The sequence below is a fragment of the Rhinatrema bivittatum genome, chromosome 2 (assembly GCF_901001135.1).
Source record: "Rhinatrema bivittatum chromosome 2, aRhiBiv1.1, whole genome shotgun sequence".
In the NCBI taxonomy this organism is placed as follows: domain Eukaryota; kingdom Metazoa; phylum Chordata; class Amphibia; order Gymnophiona; family Rhinatrematidae; genus Rhinatrema; species Rhinatrema bivittatum.
Genome location: NC_042616.1, coordinates 414,929,966 through 414,953,226, shown reverse-complemented (window position 1 = coordinate 414,953,226; position 23,261 = coordinate 414,929,966). Strand labels below are relative to the sequence as shown.

Sequence of the window (23,261 nt, the reverse complement as noted above, 5' to 3'; positions counted from 1 at the left end):
GGGCTCAGCACTTGGTCTGTGGTCCGCCCAGGAATGCTCTTGTCAAATCAACTTCCTAGAGCTTCAGGCAATCAGGTATGCACTATGGGCTTTCAGAGATTGGCTGTCCAACAAAGTTGTGCTGATCCATACAGACAACCAAGTAGCTATGTGGTATGTCAACAAACAGGGAGGCACGGGATTGTATCTTCTGTGTCAGGAAGTGATCCAGATCTGGTCGTGGGCCCTGTCCCAAGGGATGGTGCTCATGGCCATGTAACTGGCCAGGACAGAGACCATGGTAGCGGACAGGCTGAGTCAAGCTTCAGACCCCACAAGTGGTTCCTGGACCAGGGGGTAGCGAATCAGATATTTTTCCTCTGTGCGAGCCCAGACATAGATCTGTTCGTGTCCCCCTGCAACAGGAAGGTGCCTCACTTCTGCTCCCTGTTCAGGTCAGATGGCAAACCAGCCTCAGATGCCCTTGCTTGTCATTGGGGCAAGGGTCTTTTGTATGCCTATCCTCAGATTCCCTTAGTGGCAAAGACTCTCTTGAAGCTTCACAATGGCAGGGGACTATGATTCTCATAGCCCCTTGTTGGCTGAGACAGGTCTGATTTCCACTCCTATGGGGGTTGTGCGTCCAGAGACCAATTAGTCTGGGGATTTCCACCAATCTCATCACGCAAGATCAAGGCAGGCTGCGGCATCCCAAATTCCAGGCCCTGTTGTGCACAGCCTGGATGTTGAGAGGTTAATTCTGCGGCTGCATGATCTTTTAGAGGATGTGTCTTGGGTCCTGGTGGCTTCTAGAAAACCTTCCACTAGAAAGTCCTATGGACTGATATGGAGGAGGTTTTTTTGTGTGGTGTGAGCAGAAGACCCTAGATCTGTTTTCCTGCCCCACGCAAAAACTGCTTGACTATATCCTACACCTATAGGAGGTGGCTTAAAGACCAATTCCATTAGAGTTCATCTCAGTGCAGTTGGCGCATACCACCAAGGAGTAGATGGTACATCCATCTCTGCACAGCCTATAGTTGTACTCTTCATGCCGGCCCTGCTTCAATTGAAGCCTTTCCTAAGGCCTCCTACTTTTCTTGGGATCTCAGTGTGGTGTTAGCTCATCTGATGAAAGCTCCTTTTGAGCCATTGTGAACCTATGACCTGAAGTACCTGTTCAGGAAGGTCATATTTTTGGTGGTGCTCACTTCAGCATGCAGGGTCAGCGAGCTCCAGGCCTTTAGTGACTTATCCATATTATACTAAGTTTTATCGTGATAGGGTAGTCTTGCATATGCACCTTAAGTTCCTGCCTAAGGTGGTGATTAATTTCCATCTTAACCTGTCCTGCCAATATTCTTTCTCAGGTCCCATTCATACCAAGGTGAACGAACATTGCACAGTTTGGACTGCAAGTGAACCTTAGCCTTCAATCTGGAGTGGACAGAAGCCCATACAGTCCACCCATTTTATTTCTTTTGACAAGAATAAGTTGGGTTTTGCTGTTGCCAAACAGACCCTATCCAATTGGCTAGTAGATTGCTGCATCTTCTGTTTATGCCCAGGCGGGACTGCATCTTGGGGGTCATGTCAGAGCTATGGCAGAGTTGGTGGCCCACTTGCAAGCAGTTTCCGTGGAGATCTGAGATGTGAAGTTCTCTCCAAACACTCAAATCTCATTATTATCTGGATGGGAATGGCCAACGCGACAGTATGTTTAGCCAGTCTGTCCTTCAAAACCTGTTTGAAGTGTGGAACCCAACTCTCCCGCCTAGGGTCCATTGTTTGGGTTCAAGCTGTCTCCTCCTTTGTTACCAACAGCACCAGTGGTATGCCCGTTGGGTGTCTCGTCTCCTTTTATGTTAGGGTAGCCTGTAGCTAGGGATTCACCCATGTGTGAGAACTACCATCCTGCTTGTCTGAGAAAGCAGAGTTGCTTATCTGTAAGGACAGCAGGATGTTAGTCCTCCCAAAACCCACCTGCCACGCCATGGAGTTGGGTTTCTCCAGGAGTAAACACTAACACAATCATAATTCTATATTACAAGATTGGAGAGGGATCTAGCGTAGATGCATGCTAAAGAACTTGCTGGGCATGCTCGGTATGCCTAGTCAAAGTTCTAGAATATTTGACACAAGTTTCCCACATTGGGGCTCCATCTGATGTCACCCACGTGTGAGGACTAACATCCTGTCCTCTGAGAACACAGGGTAAGCCACTCTGCTTTCTCTCACACAGGCTCCCTCTCTCTCTTGCTCGCACACAGGCAGCCTCACATGCACAATACCTTTCTCTCAAACAGGTTCACAAGCTTTCTTGCCTCTCATGCTGGACTTTCTCTGTCGCTGGGCCTGGTAATCTTCGCCGTAAACAGGATTGGCTCCGCTCTCGGTCATCTAATCTTCTGGGCCTGATCAATTCCGCGAGCGAGATGGGCTCTGCTTATGGCCCACAGGGCCTTTCTCCCAAATTTGCTGCAACAACTGTGAATTCTGCACTGCACTGCACAGTAGCACAGAATTCCTCCAGGAGTAAACACTAACACAATGCATTTTCAGAGCTTTCCATGAAAAAAACATGAAGGTTCCTTTGAGGATGCCTGGCAGTTTCTGTGTCCCCATGCTCACATAGAATAGCTCAGCTCTACCATTAAGCTTATAAGCCTAACTCCAGTAGAAGAGGAGGTTGGCTATGACTATTTCCCTATCTTCAAAAAACACCTGTTACAGGTAATCGTTTATGTAGCTAGACTAGAATAAAAATGTGGAACCTTTCCTGTAGTTCCGTTGCCTTGCAAGAGCAACAGCTAGAACAACTTACTGACTGTTGAGCTTCAAGTAACACTTTCCCTTAACCCTATTCAGTTTTGGTGTCAGTCTGCTTATGAGTCACTGTCACTTTTTCAGCCGCAAAAGAGAGAGTCCCCAGCTTTGCTCCCAGTGCTAACCTTGCATCTAGCAGATAACAGGTTAGGCAAACGGAAGGATCTGTGGCTAACTTCAGCCACACACCACAGCATTACAACAGACTAGTAAATGAAGATAATTCATCTGTTGCTGCTGGAGAAGAGAACAATTTAACAGGGTTAAACAATTTTTTGTATAACTTATAGCAGAAGCTGTACCTATTATATACTGTGCATTAATTCAGAAGTACATATAGCAAGCATTAACACTGCATATTTTAAGCATTTTTTGCTATTGAATGACTTGGTGCTCTTCTGTTATTTCCCTGTAACTCTAGAATAGCTATGTGAGCAAGATGGTAATAAACACCATCATAATTTTAAGAGGAAATTGATCGTTGGCTAAGGTGTCACAAACATCTCGTGTATTATATGAAGTAATTCGATCCTGTTCTCTAAGAAGTAATTTGTGCCACTGTTTTTTCTCTAGAGACAACTAGGTTGACAGTCATACAACTGCATCCCATAACAGTACTCAAAGAAACAATCCACTATTCCAGAGGTTTCTGGAAAGACCTAAATGTCGCTCTTGTGCTTTTGCTAGAGTTCCTGAGCTGCTGCAGCCCAGTGGCTCTTGTTTCTTATGTCAGGAACATCTAACTTTGGTTAGTTTTCCAATGGCTTCTGCATTTGATTTTTACTTAACTCTTTCCAACTCTAAAAGCAACTTCTTCACCCTTTTTATTTTTAGCTTTAGACAAGCTTTTGGCACTTACGTTTTAATTTTTCATCTGATCCAGCACACAAGATTTTCTTTTCTCTGTCCATTGTTGCCATGCTAGTAGTGAATCAGGCAAATTTTTTTTCAATTCTTTCTTTCCAAAAAAAAAAAGTAACTTGTTTGACTTCACTGTCTATTTTCCTCACCATAATGTAGAATTAGAGCAGCAGCAGCCTCAAGTTCTGCCCCAAATACAAAGAAAAGATGTCCATTACAAATTATTACAACTTTTGCTACATGTATCAGGTTGCACTATCTGTGCATGGATGTCATTCCAAGTGGTTTGGGTCTGGAAGGTAAGGCTTTTATCTTACCTTGTGGAGACAAGCTCCACCAGGGAACCATACAGATTGTGCTGAGGCCACAATAATGGGGCCTTCAACCACTTTGGCTCTTTGATTGGAGTATTGGCCCCAAAACTGAGAAGTCTCACATCCCCTACTGCCCCTCGCCACACATTCTCAAGCTGATGCAAAGGTCCTGGAGGTTCAAACATAAAGCCTTAAAGGGCTAGTGTTGAACATAGAGTGGAAACTTTGAAGCACTGGCATGCCATTTTGACTCAAAATATGGAGGTGCAGAAGACACTGGTACATCTAAAACACCTATGTCTGAAGGTGACCTCAGCCTTCAAGTTTGATATCACTGCATCAGCCTCCTAAGATGCAGTCTTCAGCAAAACGTTTGGAGGATATCTGTTCTTATACCTTCTCCAGTAGTCAACTGTACTCTGAGTGAGTGGGACAGGAAGATTAAAGAGGAATTACTCCAGTATATTAAGTGTAATGAGGTCCATGCCCCTTTATACATCAAGCAACCCACCTCAGCATTGTTTCCTTGGTGCTGAGCATGTTGATACAGATTCTTGCTCAGAGCTTATTCTGGTGCTGTCCAGGTTACAGTGGTAAATGTCTTCTGCTGCTTGGTGCCATTTGGCCTCGATGCCCAGGGAAACACACTTAGACCATCTAGGTTTTAGCTGCAGGTTGCAGGGTTGATCAGTTAGGATATCCTGAATAGATGTTCCATTCTGAATCAGTTTGAGGATTCCCATAGCTCTATTCGTTAGAGCTGTTTTGTCTGAAGAGGCATACTCAACTGACCTCCCTTCAGGGCTCTTTCTGTCAGGCAGAGAACAGATCTCCTCCTGAATATCTGTTCTTCCCCATTTATGTTCAAAAGATGGCAAAAGACGTACCTATTGAGTTACAGATGGTGTGAATCCTCTTTTCTGTCTGTTCAAGTACCTGAATGCAGAGAAGGGTGACCAAAATAGGGGGCATGGAACGTCTCCCTTATGAGGAAAGGCTAAAGAAGTTTGGGCTGTTCAGTTTGGAGAAGAGACGACTGAGGGGGTGGGGGTATATGATAGAGGTCTACAAAATCATGAAAGGACTTGAACAAGTTAATGTAAATCAGTTATTAATAGGACTAGGGGGCACTCCATGGTTAGCAAGTAGCTCATTTAAAACAAATTGAAGAAAATTCTTTTTCACTCAGCGCATAGTTAAGCTCTGGTATTCATTGCCAGAGGATGTGGTTACGGCAGTTAGTGTAACTGGGTTTCTCACAGGACAAGCAGGATGGAAGTCCTCACATATGGGTGACATCATCAAGATGGAGTCCAATCACGGAAAAGTCTGTCAAAGTTTCCAGAACTTTGACTGGCCCCTACTGGGCATGCCCACCATGGCACTAACTCTGCAGCCAGCAGGGGTCCCCCTTCAGTCTTCTTTTTTTCCGCGCAGCAGTAGCCTTGCGGTTTAGGAGCTCTGAAGAGATTCCTGACAGGAATTTTCCTCACGGAGTTAATTAAACTTAAATTGCCCCACAGGGGTCCCTCCTCTAACTTTTCTCAGGCCACGGTACTCCAGTAAGTTTTTTGACCGTCTTTTGTCGATTACTGTGGAGTTTGGCCCTCGCGGCCTACTGGTTGTCGACCGTACCGCGGCTCGATTTTTTTCTATGGCCATGGCGTCGGGGTTTCGTCGGTGCCCAGTCTGTACTTGTACCATATCTATCATAGTCCCTCATGGAGTCTGCGTAATGTGTTTAGGCCGTGAGCATGATGTCCTGACTTGCACCAAATGTGCCCTCATGACACCAAAAGGTCGCAAAGCCAGAATGGAGAAAATGGGAGTCCTCTTCCATGCTCACACCCTGACGTAGTCCATTGCATCGACGTCATCGAAACCGGCACCGACAAAGTCGCACCAGCATCGACCACCGTCTGGTAACCGTCCGCCATTGACGTCTTCACGGCTATCGACTCCCGTTTCTCCCCTCAAGATCGAGAGGATCGTAGGGAGAAACGTTGCCATCGGCATCGTAAGTCTCGGACCATTGAGGGAGCGAAATCCTCGACCTCGTCACCGTCCGAGCCACCATTGAAAAAGCCCCCTCTAGAATTGGCACCGACCATTCCTGCGACCGGGACATCGAGGCCACCCTCACCCGATCTGGGTTTGGGAGTCGCGATTCCGCCTGTAAAGGTGGTCCCTCCGACTGTGCCTCAGCCTCCCTCTTCCGTCACGGAGCCGGGGCTGCTTGCTCCAGGTCTCCGGGAAGAACTGGACCAGCTGGTCCAGGAGGCCATCGACAAGGCACGATGCAAAGGCTCCAGGTTCCTCCAGCACCGAGAGTGGAACCGGTCATCGACCCGATGACGGCAGCGCTGGCACCGCTGCTATCCCGGATGGAGGCGCTCATGACCGCCCTTCCACCGGTGATTCCCGGGTCTCCGATGGCTCCGGTACGCTCCCCGTTGACAGCTTCATCGGGAGGAGAAACACCATTCTGCATTCCTCCTTCGGGATTATTGCCTCAGCCATCGATGCCAATTCGTCCCTTGCCACAGATTCATTCATCAGGGGCGATACGCACATCGGCGCCATCGATGCCTTCGATACCGGCACCGATGCCTTCCAGGCCGTCCACGGTTCTCCCAGCGATTCCTTCGATTTTCTCAGAGCCTCAGCCAGGGCCTTTGGGTATCCAACCCCCTTCTTATCCTACAGGTCAGTCTGCTGATCCTTATGACACCTGGGGAGATGATACTTCCACAGACACCAATGACTTACCTTTACCTCCCTCTCCTACTGAAAGTAGAAAGCGTTCTCCTCCAGAGGACCTTTCTTTCATTAATTTTGTGAAGGAAATGTCAGAGTTGGTCCCTTTTCAGCTTCAGATGGAGCAAGATGATAGGCACCAGATGATGGAGCTCCTCCAATTCTTGGATGCCCCTAAAGTGATCACTTCTATTCCCATTCATCAAGTTCTTCTTGACCTCCTCAAAAAGAACTGGGAAAACCCAGGATCCATTGCCCCAGTCCATAGAAAAGCTGACACTACCTATTTAGTACAGACAGCCGAGGGCTGTCTGTACTAAATAGGTAGTGTCAGCTTTCAAACATCTCAGCTCGACCACCATTCAGTTGTGGTGGAATCGGCTCAAAAGAAAGCAAAAAGGACGAAGCCTCACTCATCTACCCCTCCTGTTAAGGAACACAAGTTCCTAGACAATATTGGTCAACGAGTGTTCCAAGGGGCCATGCTCATCTCCAGAATTGCTGCTTACCAGCTGTATATGACCCAATACAATAGGGTCATTTTCAAGCAGATACAGGACTTCTCTGAAACCCTGCCTGACCAATTCCAACAACAGCTTCAAATCCTTGTCAACAAAGGGTTTGAGGCAGGAAAGCATGAGATAAGAACAGCTTACGATATCTTCGACACCTCTACTAGAGTGTCTGCAGCTGCCATTTCGGCAAGACGATGGGCCTGGCTCAAATCTTCTGACTTTCGGCCAGAAGTACAAGACCTACCATGTGTAGGAGACAATCTGTTCGGTGAACAGATCCAGCAAATAGTGGCTGAATTAAAGGACCATCATGAGACCCTTAAACAGCTCTCATCGATACCTTCCGACTTCCCCTCAAGACAGCCCTTTAGGAAGGACTCTAAGAAGTCATTCTTCCATCCAAAGAAGTACTATCCTCCACCAGCAAGGTCCCCTGAACTACGAGGCCTTCCCAAAAACCTCAGCCTCGCCAGGCCTGAAAACAAAAGCTGCAAGCAGCTCCCCAGCCGGGGCCTGCTTCAGGTTTTTGACTTTCACTTGGAGAGCAGCAGCCTGATTCCTCTGCCAAGCATACCAGTGGGAGGTAGATTGCCACATGCCGTGAAAGTGGCACAATCAATCACAACCTACCAATGGGTGCTAGCAATCATTGCTCAGGGTTACCACCTAAACTTTCTTGCTCTTCCACCGGACTCACCACCTCTGCAAGCATAGAGAGTATCTGACCATTCTGTACTTCTGGAACAGGAGGTTTCCCTTCTTCTCCAGTTAAGAGCAATAGAACCCGTCCCACTCTCGCAGCAAGGCCTAGGGTTCTATTCCCGGTACTTTTTGATCCCCAAAAAATCCAGGGGAGTTCATCCAATTCTGGACCTAGGTGCTCTCAACAAGTACCTTCAGCGAGAAAAGTTCAAGATGGTAACCTTGGGCTCGCTTCTACCTCTTCTGCAAAGAGGGGACTGGCTCTGCTCTCTGGACCTTCAGGACGCATACACACACATTGCGATAACTCCAGCTCATCGCAAGTACCTCAGGTTTTTAGTAGGTCCAAAGCACTATCAATACCGCGTGCTTCCGTTTGGCCTAGCATTGGCACCACGAGTCTTTACCAAATGTCTCGTGGTTGTCGCAGCTTTTCTCAGGAAAGAAGGTGTTCACGTCTACCCCTATCTGGACGACTGGTTAATCAGGGCTCCAACCCAGCAAGCCGCTCGGTCGTCCCTCGATTTGACCCTACACTCTCTAGTTTCTCTAGGATTTCTCGTCAATTACGAGAAATCCTATTTAGTCCCATCTCAAACCTTGTCGTTCATTGGGGCAGACTTGGACACCTTGCAGGCAAAAGCCTTTCTACCTCAACGAGTGCTAACCCTCGTGTCTCTTGCTCACCAATTGCAGCCTCAGCATACTGCAACAGCTCGCCAATTCCTCGTCCTTTTAGGACACATGGCGTCCTCAGTCCATGTCACACCTATGGCCCGCCTGGCCATAAGGCTCATGCATTGGACTGAGGTCACAATGGATTCAAGCTGCTCAGCCTCTGTCCACCATTGTCCACATCACCAACTCACTCCGTCTGTCTCTCGCCTGATGGAAAAATCACAACAATCTCCTCCAGGGACTGCCCTTTCAAGTGCCAGATCCTCAACTCATTCTCACCACTGACGCTTCCAACCTCAGGTGGGGAGCCCATGTGGACAATCTACAGACACAAAGGTCTTACGCACATATTGCAATTTTCCCACATCATCGCGAATATCTGCAGTTTGTCGTGGGTCAATGTTACTTCCAGTATATGGTTCTCCCCTTTGGGCTCGCCTCCATGCTCTGGGTATACACAAAGTGCCTGCCAGTTGTCTGAGCCCAGTTGCACCGGAATGGCATACATGTATTCCCATATCTGAACGATTGGCTCATCAAAAGCTCTTCACTCCCTCCACTTGACTTACAACTCCTTCAGCCACTAGGTTTCCTGGTCAACTACCCGAAATCCCACTTGACTCAGTCTCAAAAATGTCATTCATCGGAGCAGACCTGGATACAACTTTGGCTAAGGCGTTCCTTCCCAACGAACGCATAGCCACTCTGGCCAACCTGGCTGCCTCCACCCAACACCAGCGGACGACATCTGCCCATCTGCTCCTCAAGTTCCTAGGGCACGTGGCATCATCTATCCACGTCACCCCAATGGCCCGCCTAGCCATGAGAATTACGCAGTGGACCCTGCGATCTCAGTGGCACCAAGCCTCTCAGAAGCTCTCGGCACGTATCCATATAACCACTCCACTCCGGCTCTTCCTCGCCTGGTGGATGCAGAAATCCAACTTGAGCAAAGGGCTTCCTTTTCAACCCCCGGCTCCTCAAATAAATTTGACCACCGATCCCTCCAACCTAGGCTGGGGTAGTCATGTCAACGGCCTCCACACAAAAGGGATGAGGTCGAGAGCCGAGGCAGTATGTCCTCTATGCATTCCAGGATCCAGACTGACAACCAAGTAGCCTGTGGTACCTGAACAAACAGGGGGGCACAGGCTCTTATCTGCTCTGCCAAGAGGCGGCACAGATTTGGGCCTGGGCCCTATTGCGTTCCATGCTCCTGTGAGCCACCTATCTGGCAGGCACTTAGAATGTAGTGGTAGACCGCCTCAGCCGGACATTCCAGCCCCACGAGTGGTCCCTAAATCCCTGTGTAGCGACCAGGATCTTCCGCCAGTGGGGTCAGCTGGACGTCTATCTCTTTGCATCCTCGCAGAACCACAAGGTGGACCAATTCTGCTCTCTACAGGGGGTCCGAAGGACACCACCCATGGATGCCTTTGCCCTCTCCTGGAGTGTGGGTCTGTTATATGCATTCTTTCCAATTCCGCTAGTAACCAAGACTCTCATGAACTTTGGTGCTGCTGTGTCCAGTATTAGCAAAATTATCCTTTCCAACTGATGACGTGCAGATTTTAATTCCAATCACAGACTCCCTTGAAACAGCATTAAAACTCTGGGAAATTTATCTCTCTGCTATTAAATGACTCCTAGCACAATTAAACCTATCCTTAAATCCAGCTAAAACAGAGTTCCTAATACTCAGACCCAAAGTAAATAACCCCACCACGTTACACATAATGACACACACAAACAAATACACTATTCTTCACGAAATTAGAGATCTGGGTAGTACAAAAAATGAATAAATACTCTTATTAAAGATGGATATTTTAAGTTACACGTTTTAAAAAAATTAAAACCACTCCTGCACTTTCATGATTTTAGAACAGTTTTACAAGCGCTTTTATTTTCAAAAATAGATTATTGTAATGCACTTCTCTTAGGTCTTCCCACTTGCACCACCAGACCTCTCCTCCTCTTACAAAACTCGGCCGCCAGAATCTTAACCAATACTAAATTATTAGAACACAAAGCTCTGGTCCTAAAAGACCTACACTGGCTCTGTCACATACCGTTCTCAATATAAAACTTTATCATTAATCCATAAAACTCTATATAATGATAAGATGGAATGGCACACTGCAGCACTTCACTTCCATGCTCCACAAAGAACTACTAGATCAGCCAGGATTAGAACCTTACCCATTCCCTCACCTAAATCAGTGCATCTCAACTCAGTCAAAGAGCCTTATCAATAGCAGGTCCACAGCTGTGGAACACACTCCCCCAAGAGCTCAGATTGGAGCCTAACACTAAAACATTTAAAAAGGGTATTAAAACCTGGCTCTTTAAACAAGCTTTCACCTAACTGCCTCACAATCGCTGTTCTACTATTCACTTAATCATACTGCAGAATATTTTGAATTATATTTAATGTCATCAGATTTTATAATATTTATTTGGATCTTAATATGTTTATTTGTATTTATAGTTTTATCTTTATTTTAATTAGTTGATTGGTTAATGTGCTTAGTTTTACTCAAATTGTTTATTTTATGTTTTATTTTTAATGTAAACCGATGTGATATACCTTTTGAACATCGGTATATAAAAACAAATAAATAAAATAAATATTCAAACAATGTAATAAAGACCATCTTCCATGGTGTTTTTGAGAGGTGAAGCCCAATTCCTTATGGTTTTGGGTTCTTTGCTGAAAAATAAATAACTAAAGGGCCTCTCTATTCCCCAATAAAAAAAACAAACCTTTGCCCATTAAATTGTTCTTGTTTTCCCCATTTTTTAAAGGCAATCCTTAAGGGTCATATTGAATGCTGAATCTGCTTGTCAAAGCAAAGTTGCTTACCAGTAACAGATGTTCTTTGAAGACAAACCTTTTCTCCTCTTCTTGTGATAGTGGTTCTCTCCCTTATAAATATGTTGATAAATGGAAATTGAGAGACGTGGAGCTGCCGCAGCACAGGAAGCTTCACACATGCATAGAAAAAGCTTCTAGTCTTCCAGAAAGTCCTGGAATTTCATTCAGTGTAGGAACCAGCTTTTGCTGCATCCAGGGCAGATTTTTTGATTTATGTCTATGGCCCTCTTCCCCTTGAGTTACTAAAGGCTGCTATGGCACAGTAGACTGTTTTGGTGGTAGCAGGTCCAGCAAAGCATTCCCCTCCTTCTCTTCCCCCACTCTTTACCCTGCGTTCCCCTCTTTCTCTTCCCCCACTCCATGCCCTGTGGCCCCCTTTTACCCCAACCCATACCTTGCCATATCCCAGATACTATATAGTAGGTGTGCAGCCAGAAAAATTTAATTTCATTTTTCGTTTGCCATTTTTCCATTTATTTCATATATTTTCTTTTTCATTTACATTTTTTTTAGTGGGCACTAAAAAATCAAAATTAAAGGAATAATCATCCCTACTATATAGCATACCTGCCACACCAAAACACCACAAATTCCCAGAATTCATACAGCAGCAATCTTGTATGAAAAGGCAACACTGCCCTAAAATACCAATATACTACCTAGCTGGAAAACAGAATAAGTTGGACCACTACAGATCTCAACATAGAATCTATATGCTAGGATAGGGGTGGACAACTTTTCATGTACCAAGAGTCAGTGAACCAAAATGCACAGTGTCAGTCTCATTTTCACCTCTGGTCCTCAACAGGCATCCCATCCCCCTCGTCTGTACCAATATCCCTATCTGTTCCCCCTATCTATTCCGATCAGTCTCTCTCTCATCCTGATCCCATGTGTGTCTCCACCCTGTACCTACTATTTTCTGTCTATAAGCGAGTGAATGAGCCATGCTGAATGGGTGCAACATCCTCTAGCGGCGCAGATTGGAATTTTCTCCAATAGCAAAGTTTTCCTCTGCTCACGTACGGGAGTTCTAGCTCACGTCCCTAGGTGATCATAAACAGTTTGCCAGTTGTGGGGTTTTTTTCGCGTTGCCCGCAAACATGAATTTTTTTTTCTCCTCAGTTGCACATTCTTATCATTGTCAACAAAGAAAGTCCCGGGCTTCAAATACTGCTCCTGTGAGCACATTATGTCTGCCACAGATGGAGACAATTACTGTTATCTCTGCCTTGGTCCGGACCATGACCAGGCTTCCTGTAGGGACTGTGGCCTCATGTCCCCTTGAGCCCAGAGGCAAAGAGCGGACAAGATCGCAAGGCTTTGGAGAGAAGTGACCTCTTCCCACTCTGATAATTATGCACACTCCCCTTGCCACTCAATTCAATCACTGGGCCTGAAGCCTCACACTCCTCCAGAGACCCAGAAAAGGGCTTCTTTGGAGAACACAGCAACTCAGCAAAAGAAAAAGAAGCACCACAAATCACCTGAAACCAGGCCAAATATTTAAAAAGCCAGCTTTTCAGAAACTCATTCAGCGACAGCAAGACTGTCCACTGCGGCGCATGGCAAGCCCAAGCGTGTCGATTACGAGGTAGTCAACTCATGTCTCTGCATCGGCCCATGTCACCGATGCATCGGCGCATGACATGCCCAGGTCATCTGCATTGTCAAGCCATAAATGCATTGCCACATGAAACACCTGTGCTGTCTCGTGACAAACCAGCATCGTCCAAAGATAAACCTGTGTCAGATAACCATGCATCAGTGCCAGTCCAAGGTGCAAAGCATCGAACAAAACATAAGCACAAGGCAGAAAAGCCAACTGTGCCATGCGAGCTCATTCCACATGACGCAGAATTGCGTCCAACGACACATTCCAGATTCTTAAAACCCCCACAGGAAGATCTTGACCTTCTCGAAGATATAAACCCAAGGTTTCAATACCAGGAGAGACCTACATCTAGAGATAGGCAACACCTCTAGAGAACAAATGTCCCGAGACCTAGAAGTGACAGACATGGAACCCATTCTACAGACCTTCCAAGCCAGATCGCCCTCCATTATCTCCTTGGGATCTTCACACAACAGTCAGTAGTTATATTCAAGTCTATCACGGGAATGCAGAAGAAGACAGGAAATTTCTCATCTCCAGGAACTGCTATATCCCAAACCTTCGAAAATGGTGAAGGAGCCTCTGACCGTCAGACCCCTTCACTGTCCAACTATAAATATTTACAGAGAAGCCGTGCAACCACGTACAGGTCGCCATTTGGTATCCCTGTCTACCACCGCACAGTGTCCGCTCCCAAGATTTCCGGGATGTAGCTACACAGAGATCATGCACCAAATTCCAACTACTCTATCTGGATTTTTTGCCTCTCACCATCCAGAGGTCAGTCCTCTGAGGTTTCGCATCTGACTCAGTGTTGCAAGCCTCATCATGGAGCAGTCTCCCCTCTAATTAGTTCACACACTCCAACACAAATACCGAGAACTTAGGAGCCGCATGACGCCTCCCTGCATCCAGAGTCTCCTCCAGATCAATCTCCTTCTTTATCTCCCACTTCTTCTACTGACCTCCCCACGGATGAACCAGAGGACTCTCAGGAACACACCTCCTTGCCTAAGGATCTCACATATCTAAAATTTGTGTGAAAAAATGGGGACCTTGCTTAACGTAGAAATTCAAAAGATCCCAGACCTCAAGAAAACAGTCTTTGGGCTCTTAAAAGATACTAGATGTCCCTTCGGAACCAACGGCTCTACCGCCTCAATTCTCAAATCACTCCTTAAATCCTGGGAATCTCCTCCTTCAACTTACCAGTGGCCAGAAAGTTTCTTGAAGTACCCCTTACAAATTCTCAATGTTATGGCCCGGTTCACCTCCCACACATATCAGTAGTGGTTGAGTCAGCTATGAGGAAAGCAAAGAAGTCCAAACTCCATGCCATCTCCCCCTGGCAAAGGATAACAAAATAGTGGATGACTTTGCAAAAAGGATCTTTCAAAACTCGATGCTTGCCTCTCACATCCAACAACACCAATTCTATATGGTCCAATACATAAATGAATGTTTGCAGCTACTGAAGCCTTTCATGCACTCGGACACTGGGGAACAGATCGCTCTTCAACCTTTAACTGACCTGAAGGAAGGAATCCGTAATCTCCTCCACTCAGTCTATGAAGCTTTCGAAGCTACCTCCAGAGCCTCGACATCTGCGATAGCGGCTCACAGAACATCTTGGCTTCGAGCAAGCTCCATTAGGGAGGATGAACACGACAAACTGTCAATCTCCCTTGTCTCAGGGACAAGCTCCATGAAACAGTGGCACAAATCAAGGAACAGAATATAGCAGTGCAATCACTCACCTTAACAAGCGACCATTCAGCGTCTGCCAAGCAACCATTTTCGCAGCACAAAAAGCCGTACTATCCAAGGAAATCCTATAGGCATTACTCACAGTACAGACCTACCTCCTACCAACAGATTAGCAACCTCGTACACAACTACCACAAACTGTGCAGAGAGCACACCCATGAGATTATAGGCAACAAAATCCCCCTCAACAAATTTAAGGTCTTAGAATTTGCTAACACATCGAGCATTGGGAAGCATGGTCCAAAATTACTTCCAACGGATGGGTCTTGAATATAATCTGGCAGGGGTACCACTTGCAATTCAAGTCCCTCCCTGTTTGCCTCCGCTGATCAAGCACTTTGACCAACTTCCTCTTTTACAGGAAGAAGCAAACAAATTGCTCAGGCAGAAGGTGATACAGAGCGTTCCACCATCTTGCCACAATATGGGATTTCATTCCCAATACTTTCTCTTCCCCAAGCACACGGGAGACGTGTCCCATTCTACATTTTCGCCCACTCAAGGTGCTCAAAGGGATAAATTCAAAATGACAACTCTAAAAACCATCTTCCCCTTCTTTCAACAGGGGGACTGGATGTGCTCTCTGGATCTCAAGGATGCCTATATGAATATTCCGATTCACAAGTCCTGCTGGCGTTACCTGTGCTTCCAAATAAACAAATCTCACTATCAATCCAAAGTTCTCCCATTTGGTCTCTTGTCTGCCCCACTGCTATTCACAAAGTGTTTAGCAGTGACTGTGGCACACCTTCACAAAAAAAGGCTTATGGATTTTCCCATACCTGGATGATTGGCTAATAGTGTCTCTCAATCCTCAATATCTTCAAACAGACCTGCGAACTATAATGCGCTGCCTTGAAGAATTTGGTTTCCTTGTAAACTATGAGAAATCCATTCATCAGCCAACTCATACTGCAGTTTATAGGAGCAAACAAGCCCATCCAAGCGAGAGCTTTCCTACCCAAGAACAGAGTAGAACGCCTCCCTCTCCGGGCATTACACTTACAGAGCAAATCCAGAGCCACTGTCAGTTTACCTACTGAAGCTTCTAGGCCACATGGAGGCTGCAATTCATATAGTGCCTCTCATCTATCTACGAATGAGACTGTTGCAGTGGGAACTAAAACATCAATGGACTCGGGGATTGCAGCCCCTGTCTGCCAAAGTAGTGATCACATCTTCAATGAAAAAAGACATTCGCTGATGGCTAAGTCCCAAATTGCTAACACAGGGAGCCCCTCTGTGGCCCTGACCCATCAAGTAATTCTTACCACAGATGCTTCCACCATGGGTTGGGGTGCACATCTGTTTCACTATCAAACCCAGGGACTATGGTTCCCCGAAGAATCCCCCTATCAGATCAACCTTCTAGAACTGAGAGCTGTTAGCAAGTTGCTGATGATGTTCAAAGAGTTCTTAGCGGGAAAGACAGTAATGATCCATATGGTGTTGTGTCCATCGGTTCCCGACGCCCTCTCTCCGCCCTCCTCACCTCCTTGGCGCCTCCCTCTTTGCCTGCGGGAAGATTGGCTGCCGCGGCGTTCCTCTGCCGAGGTCCTTCGGCGTCCCCGGACTGGCTCCATGCTGCTAACCGCCATGTTTCCGGATGCCTAGGGGCACGCGCGTGGCGCAGCCCCGACTGAAGTACCGGCGATGGGGCGAACCTCGGGGGTGTCCCCCGAAGATGTCACCCACGACGGATATTTAAGGTCTTAGAATTTGCTAACACATTGAGTTAGCAAGGATAAGGAATGACAACGGATTTGGATTCGTTCTATCTAAGCTACTCTGCCTCCTCGGACTAACCAGGGGTACCCGCTCCTCGGGGGCCTTGCTCTCTCTTACTTTGTAGGTTGCAGTCTGGAACCGGTACTTGCTCCTCAAGGGCCCTTGTTACTGGACTTCTTCGAATTTACTTCTGCCTGGAAGTCAGCACTGCCTACTACATCTGTGAGTTACAATTGCTCTCTCAGAGCCTTCCCTGGAACCATGTACTCGCTCATCGAAGGCCTATACATTCCAGCTCCTGGGCTTCTATGAGACATTGTGTGAGTGTTACCATCAGGTTCAGTACATGTACTCTGCTTACCCTGCCTACTCACTATATTTCAGTTTCTCTACAGCTCAGCCTCCAGGGATCGCTGTTCCAGCTTCTGAGGGACTACAGCCCAGCCGGGCATTCCAGCTCACTACTGCCACCTCTGATGGTTCAGTATACTGTCTAATAAAAGAACTAGTGTGTGTGTCTGTCTCCATACTCTGAGCCTGACCGGTGGTCCCTCTCTGGGTCTTCCCCATGGGTGTGGTCATCTGCTACTGGTCCAAGGATCCACCCACAACTCTCCTAAATACTCCAGATTGCTAACTCCTCATGGAGAACACATCAGATTGCTAACTCCTATCTGATTGCTCCATCAGATAGCTGTTTCATTACATATGGACAATCAAGTCGCAATGTCTTACACAATAACAAGGTGGATCAGGTTCGCTGATACTGTGCAAGAAAGCAACTCTGACTTAGGAAAGGGCAACCAAGTGAACAATATACCTTCAGGCAACGTATCTCCCAGGTGTAGTGAACACACAGGCAGATAAGCTCAGCAGAGTGTTTCATCTATATGAGTGGTTCCTCGATCAAATTGTGGCAGACAGGCTCTTCGGTGAGTGGGGAACGCCTTTCATAGACCTGTTCGTGACTCAGTACAATGCGAAAGTGGAAGCCTTTGCTCTATCCTTCCCTCCCCGAACAGGATAACCCAAGATGCCTTTCGCCTCTCGTGGTCCGAAGGTGGTCTATGTGCTTTCCTGCTGATCCTACTCATAACACACATAGTTCAGAAGTGCATCCACGACAGGGCGGTCATGATTCTTGTGGCCCCAGCATGGCCGAGGCAACCATGGGTACACATATCTAATACAGTTATCAGCACAACCACCCAAACCTCTAGATTGTCAACCAACACTTCTAATGCAAGAAAGGGGAGCCCTTCTACACCCCCTTCTCTTATCTCTCCACCTCACCTCTTGGAGACTGAGTGCCAAGTCTTAACCCTTGGACCTCCCAATAGCGATTCAAGATAGTCTCCTTCAGTCTTGGAAAGCCTCCACTTGTCGTAACTATTCCTTCAAATGGTCCCGTTTTGTACTTTGGTGCCAGGAACAATCTCTTAACACATTTCATTTTTCCCCTAAACTCATACTCAACTACCTATACCACTTGTCTCAAACATGACTCCAAACTTCCTCAGTTAGTTCATCTGAGTGCTATCACAGCATACCATCATCCAGTACAAGGGAAATCCAGTCATTATATACATATATATATATATTGTATACAGTCATTAGTGTCTCGCTTCATGAAGGACTTTTACACATTCGCCCACCGTTACAAAAACCTCCGATCCCATGGGATGTGAACGTTGTTAACTGCCCTCATGTCCAATCCGTTCGAACCCCTGGCTATGGCTGAACTTAAGTTCCTTACTTGGAAGGTACTATTCCTAGTAACAATTGCATCCGCCCAACGAATCAGCAAACTGCAAGCATTGGTACATTCTCCACCTTATCTTCAGTTCTTATGTGAGAAAGTGCTTATTGCAGCCTCATCCTGACTTTAAGCCAGAAGTGATGTCTGCCTTCCATTTAAATGAATCTATTTCTCTCCTGACGTTCTTCCCAAAGCCCCATGCTTCACAAATGGAAAAGACTCTGCATATTACATTACAAGAACGCAGGCTCACCAGATATCTCAGCAACTATTCATCTTCTACAATCCTAACAATCTAGGAGTGGCTGTATCCAAAAGTACCTTAGCCAACTGGTTAACAAACTGCATCCACTACTGCAGTGAAGACACACCATATAAGGGTCACAGCAACCTCACTGGCATATTTATTTATTTAAAGGGGACGTTCCCATTGCAGACAGCAGAGGGGCGTTCCCATTGCAGACAGGGGCGTTCCCATTGCAGACAGCTGCAGAGCTGCAACATGGTCATCAATCCATATCTTCACATCACTGTCTGGATAGACTTTCTAGCCTGCCACCTAGGTGATTGGGTTGCGATTTATAGCTTGAGCATCGCCATGCTTCTCTAAGTAGCAATCCTCAGCATGGGACTCCCCATTCAGCATAGCTCATTCACTCACTTATCGATGGGAAAAAAGCAAGTTTGCTTACCATAAACCGTGTTTTCCGTAGATAGAGTGAATGAGCCATGTGAACCCACCCGCCTCCCTGGCAGACTCTTTAGATTTGAGTAAGTACTATCCATAATCCATTCTTTGTGTACCACTGACTAAAACCGTTGATGACGACTGAGGGACACGCACGGGAAATCGAGCACTTGAGCAGAGCAAAACTCTGCTATTGGAGAAAATTCCAATCCACATGCTGGAGGACGTCACACCCATTCAGCATAGCTCATTCACTCTATCTATGGAAAACACCATTTACAGTAAGCAAACTTGCTTATTTCTACTTTTTCTATCTCTACTCTTTCAATCTACCATCCTGTCCCTGCTAGTCTTTCTCAGTCCTCCTGCCAATGTCTTTCAATTGTTCTACCTTGTCCATATCAATCTCTGCCTCTATTTCCCCTTCACTCTCAATCCCCCCTCCCTACCTTGTACCCACCAGTCTTTCTTGGCAGCACCAGTATAATATCCCCCTAAAGGTCAGTGAAGGCTAGGCAGCCCCAACATAAAACATCCTGCCCCTCCCCTTGTGCTGATTTGTCCCCCCATCTCTCCTCTCACTGCCCAGTACCAGTATCTCCCTTGCCCCCTCTGTCACCTCTGCCCCATCACCTCTCTCCCTGCCTGCTACTACCCCTCTTTCACACCTCCCCTTCCCTTCACCCTGGTACCCTTGCTAGCTTTCTTACACTCTGCCATCACTCCTCCTGGCTTTCACACCCCTCAGCTCCTGTCACTCCTCTGTGTCTGTCAAACCCTTCCCCCTCCCAATCACCATCTTTCTTTAACTTGCCAGTTCTATCATACTTCTGGCTCTTATCTTTCTCCCAGGACAAGCAGGATGGTAGTCCTTGCATATGGGTGACATCATCAGGACAAGAAAGGAGAGTTGGAGTAGGAGGGCAGGAGCCTATTTTACACATGAGACATGTAGATCATGAGCCACAGGTTGGCTACCACTGTGCTAACAGAATATTTTAGCACAGTCACACATACAGAACAGAGAACCTCACCAAATACTGAAAAAGGGATCACAAATTAGAAATATAAATATGCAAATAACTGTCTGTGCCAGTTCACCCCCCACCCCCCCAAATTGCTCTTCCCTGCAGACAGGAAGGGAGGTGGGAATGAGAAGAGGAGGTGATGGATTAGGGAGCAGAAAGTGCTTCGGTTTTCACTTTTCTGCTGTCCACTCTCAGCTCAGCCCTCCTTCCCCCCCCCCCCCCCCCAATTCTGTTCCTTTCATTCTGGCTGGATGGGGGGCAGATTAATCAGGACAGAGCATTGTGTGCGTATGCCCACAGGTAAAGGCAACCAGTTGATGTCCTTTTGAGCTTGACACCTGGGGGAGTCACCCCATCTCAGTCTTGGCCTTACATATGGTCATACATATGACCCACTTGTATGGCTGTTGAATTGCTGTCTTCAGAGAACATCTATTACAGGGCAGCAACTTGCTTTACTGCTCATAAGTGTTACAAAATTGTAGCAACAAGTATAATTTGTCCATGGTCTTGACTTCTTTCTCATTGGATCATATTTATCTGCTATAAAATTTTCTCTTAGGCTACATTGCAGTTCTGCGTAGTGAAGCCCCTTATGGCTACTATTACAGTCATCCTTCAGGCCTTTGGAAAGTACCGTGATGGAGACTTTAAGTAAGTACTTTCTTTATTCTTGGCAATTAACATCTATTCTTTTTTTTTTCATTGCTTGTACTGTAAACAAAAAATCACAAACTATCTTAACTGTTGTGTTTTATCATTTCAGCGTGGCAAGTGGCTATCTGTACATCACTATTGTCTATAACATCTCAGTCAGCTTGGCACTTTATGCTCTCTTCCTTTTCTACTTTGCCACACGAGAACTGCTGAACCCTTACAACCCTGTTCTCAAATTCTTTATGGTGAAATCAGTCATATTCCTCTCATTTTGGCAAGGTGAGCATGTTACGTTGCTATATATTTTGTCTGAATAGATGAATTTCAGCATACAGTCTAAGGGCTATCATGCAAAAGTGGCAAAGTCAAGAAACTGAAGATAAATTTATTTCATGACTGCAGAATGACTTGTTTGTCAAAAGGATACCAGTCTCTAGTGTGTTAGGCTGAATTTAACTCACTAACTGAAAAATGTTTTGGGGTCAAAAATGGAAATCTCTGCTATAATCCTAAGCAGGGACTGGACACTGATGAGGCTATGTATGGGGGAAATTTGATCTACAGTTAGATATTATGCTTTGCTATTTTAATTAGATAAACATGAGTTCTGCAATCTATCACTCTGACTGTAATAAAACATTCCCTCAGGGCAAGCAGGGTAAGATAGCCAAACGTGGGTAATATCAATGGTGTCGAAATCTGATGTTTCTGGAAAACTTGGGTAAAGCTTAAAAAACTTTCTGGTCGTGCGTAGGTATTCTTGCTCTGCTGTTGTCATACAGGATTCTCCTTGATTTCTTTTCATCTGTGGCACACACTGGAGGCAGTTTGGCAAATGTTTTTCTCTATAGCAGTCTGGGTCACAGTGGGGTTCCTCCCCACCACACACCTCCCTCTGTCCTGTAGAACTCCTAGTCAGATTTATTGCATTTTGGAACCTTACATCATATAACTACAGTATGGGTTATTTTTCCCTATATGCATCACCTTGCACTTATTCACATTAAATTTCATCTGCCATTTGGATGCCCAATTTTTCAGTCTCACAGGGTCCTTCAGCAATTTATCACAATTTGCTTGTGATTTATCCACTCTGAATAATTTTGTGTCATCTGCAAATTTGATTGCCTCACTCGTATTCCTTTCCAGATCATTTATAAATATGTTGAAAAGCATGGGTTCTAGTATTGATCCTTGAGGTGCTCCGCTGTATACCGTTTTCTACTGAGAAAATCGTCATTTACTCCTACTGTTTCCTGTCTTTTAACCAGTTTGTAATCCATGAAAGGACATCACCACCTATCCCATGACTTTTTAGTTTTCTTAGAAGCCTCTCATTTGTCAAATGCCTTCTGAAAATCCAAATACACTACATCCACGGTTCACCTATATCTACATGTTTATTAACCCCTTCAAAAAAGTGAAGCAGATTTGTGAAGCAAGACTTGCCTTCGGTAAAGCCATGCTGACTTTGTTCCATTAAACCATGTCTCTCTATATGTTCTTTGATTTTGATCTTTAGAACACTTTCCACTATTTTTCCTGGCACTGAAGTCAGGCTATAACTGGTCTGTAGTTTCCCAGATCACCCCTGGAGCCCTTTTTAAATATTGGGGTTACATTAGCCAGTCTTCAGGTACAATGGATGATTTTAATGATATATTACAAATTTTAACTAATAGATCTGAAATTTCATTTTTGAGTTCCTTCAGAACCCTGGGGTGTATACTATCTGGTCCAGGTGATTTACTACTCTTCAATCAGGCCTATCACATCTTCTAGGTTCACCATGATTTGGTTCAGTTCATCTGAATCATTACTAATGAAAACCTTCTCCGGAACGGGTATCTCCCCAACATCCTTTTCAGTAAACACTATGATGTCCCTGGATATTAAGCAATGAAGACTCATATAATGGTTATCTTTGGTGAAAAAGTGAAGTCTGCATTAGCTTTGGTACTAAAGGTTGTGGAAGCCATGCTGACTGCTGGCAGACCATTGGGATTAAGGCAGTCATTGATCCTTCTTGGAGTCAGGATCCAGAAAGAAGCAACGTAACCTTCCCCTTAATGCTGGAGAACAGTTCCTCTGCATTGAATGAGATCAAAGATCATTGATGCCAAGCATTGGGCAGAAGAATCTGCATTGATACTCATTGGCACTTGAGAGAACAAAGTGAGAGCGATTTCTCTCTACATTCTCAAGAAAGAAATAAGCTGTGACAATCTCCAGAGGTCAAGACCAAGGCCAATCAGTACTTCCCCTCTAGCTAACCAGGAACATCTGTCCTTGCCTTCTGAGACCCCTCTGGATTTAGTCTTTCAAGGAGGAGCTGCATAGGAAGATCCATGAAGTCTAGACTTAACACTGAGCCAATTGGCAACAATTTATACCAGTGAAACCGGTTGTTATCTAGCAATATGGTACCGATGCTGGTGCCTTGAGACCAGAGCACTGACATCAAAGCTGTCTGCACAAAACTTGTCAGGCAGCATCAGAGGGAAATCTG

At 45.8% G+C, this 23,261-nt stretch overlaps 1 protein-coding gene across 7 annotated transcripts in view; it reads left to right on the top strand.

The window, feature by feature from the left end:
• The window catches only part of TMEM184B (transmembrane protein 184B), a 269,118-nt gene that overhangs the window by 189,635 nt on the left and 56,222 nt on the right, over positions 1 to 23,261 (top strand). For all 7 annotated transcript variants that reach the window (XM_029590165.1, XM_029590170.1, XM_029590168.1 and 4 more), the window contains 2 exons: positions 20,658 to 20,749; positions 20,862 to 21,031. In XM_029590165.1, coding sequence (XP_029446025.1) covers positions 20,658 to 20,749; positions 20,862 to 21,031 — 262 coding nt within the window. The remainder of the gene's footprint in view (positions 1 to 20,657; positions 20,750 to 20,861; positions 21,032 to 23,261) is intronic.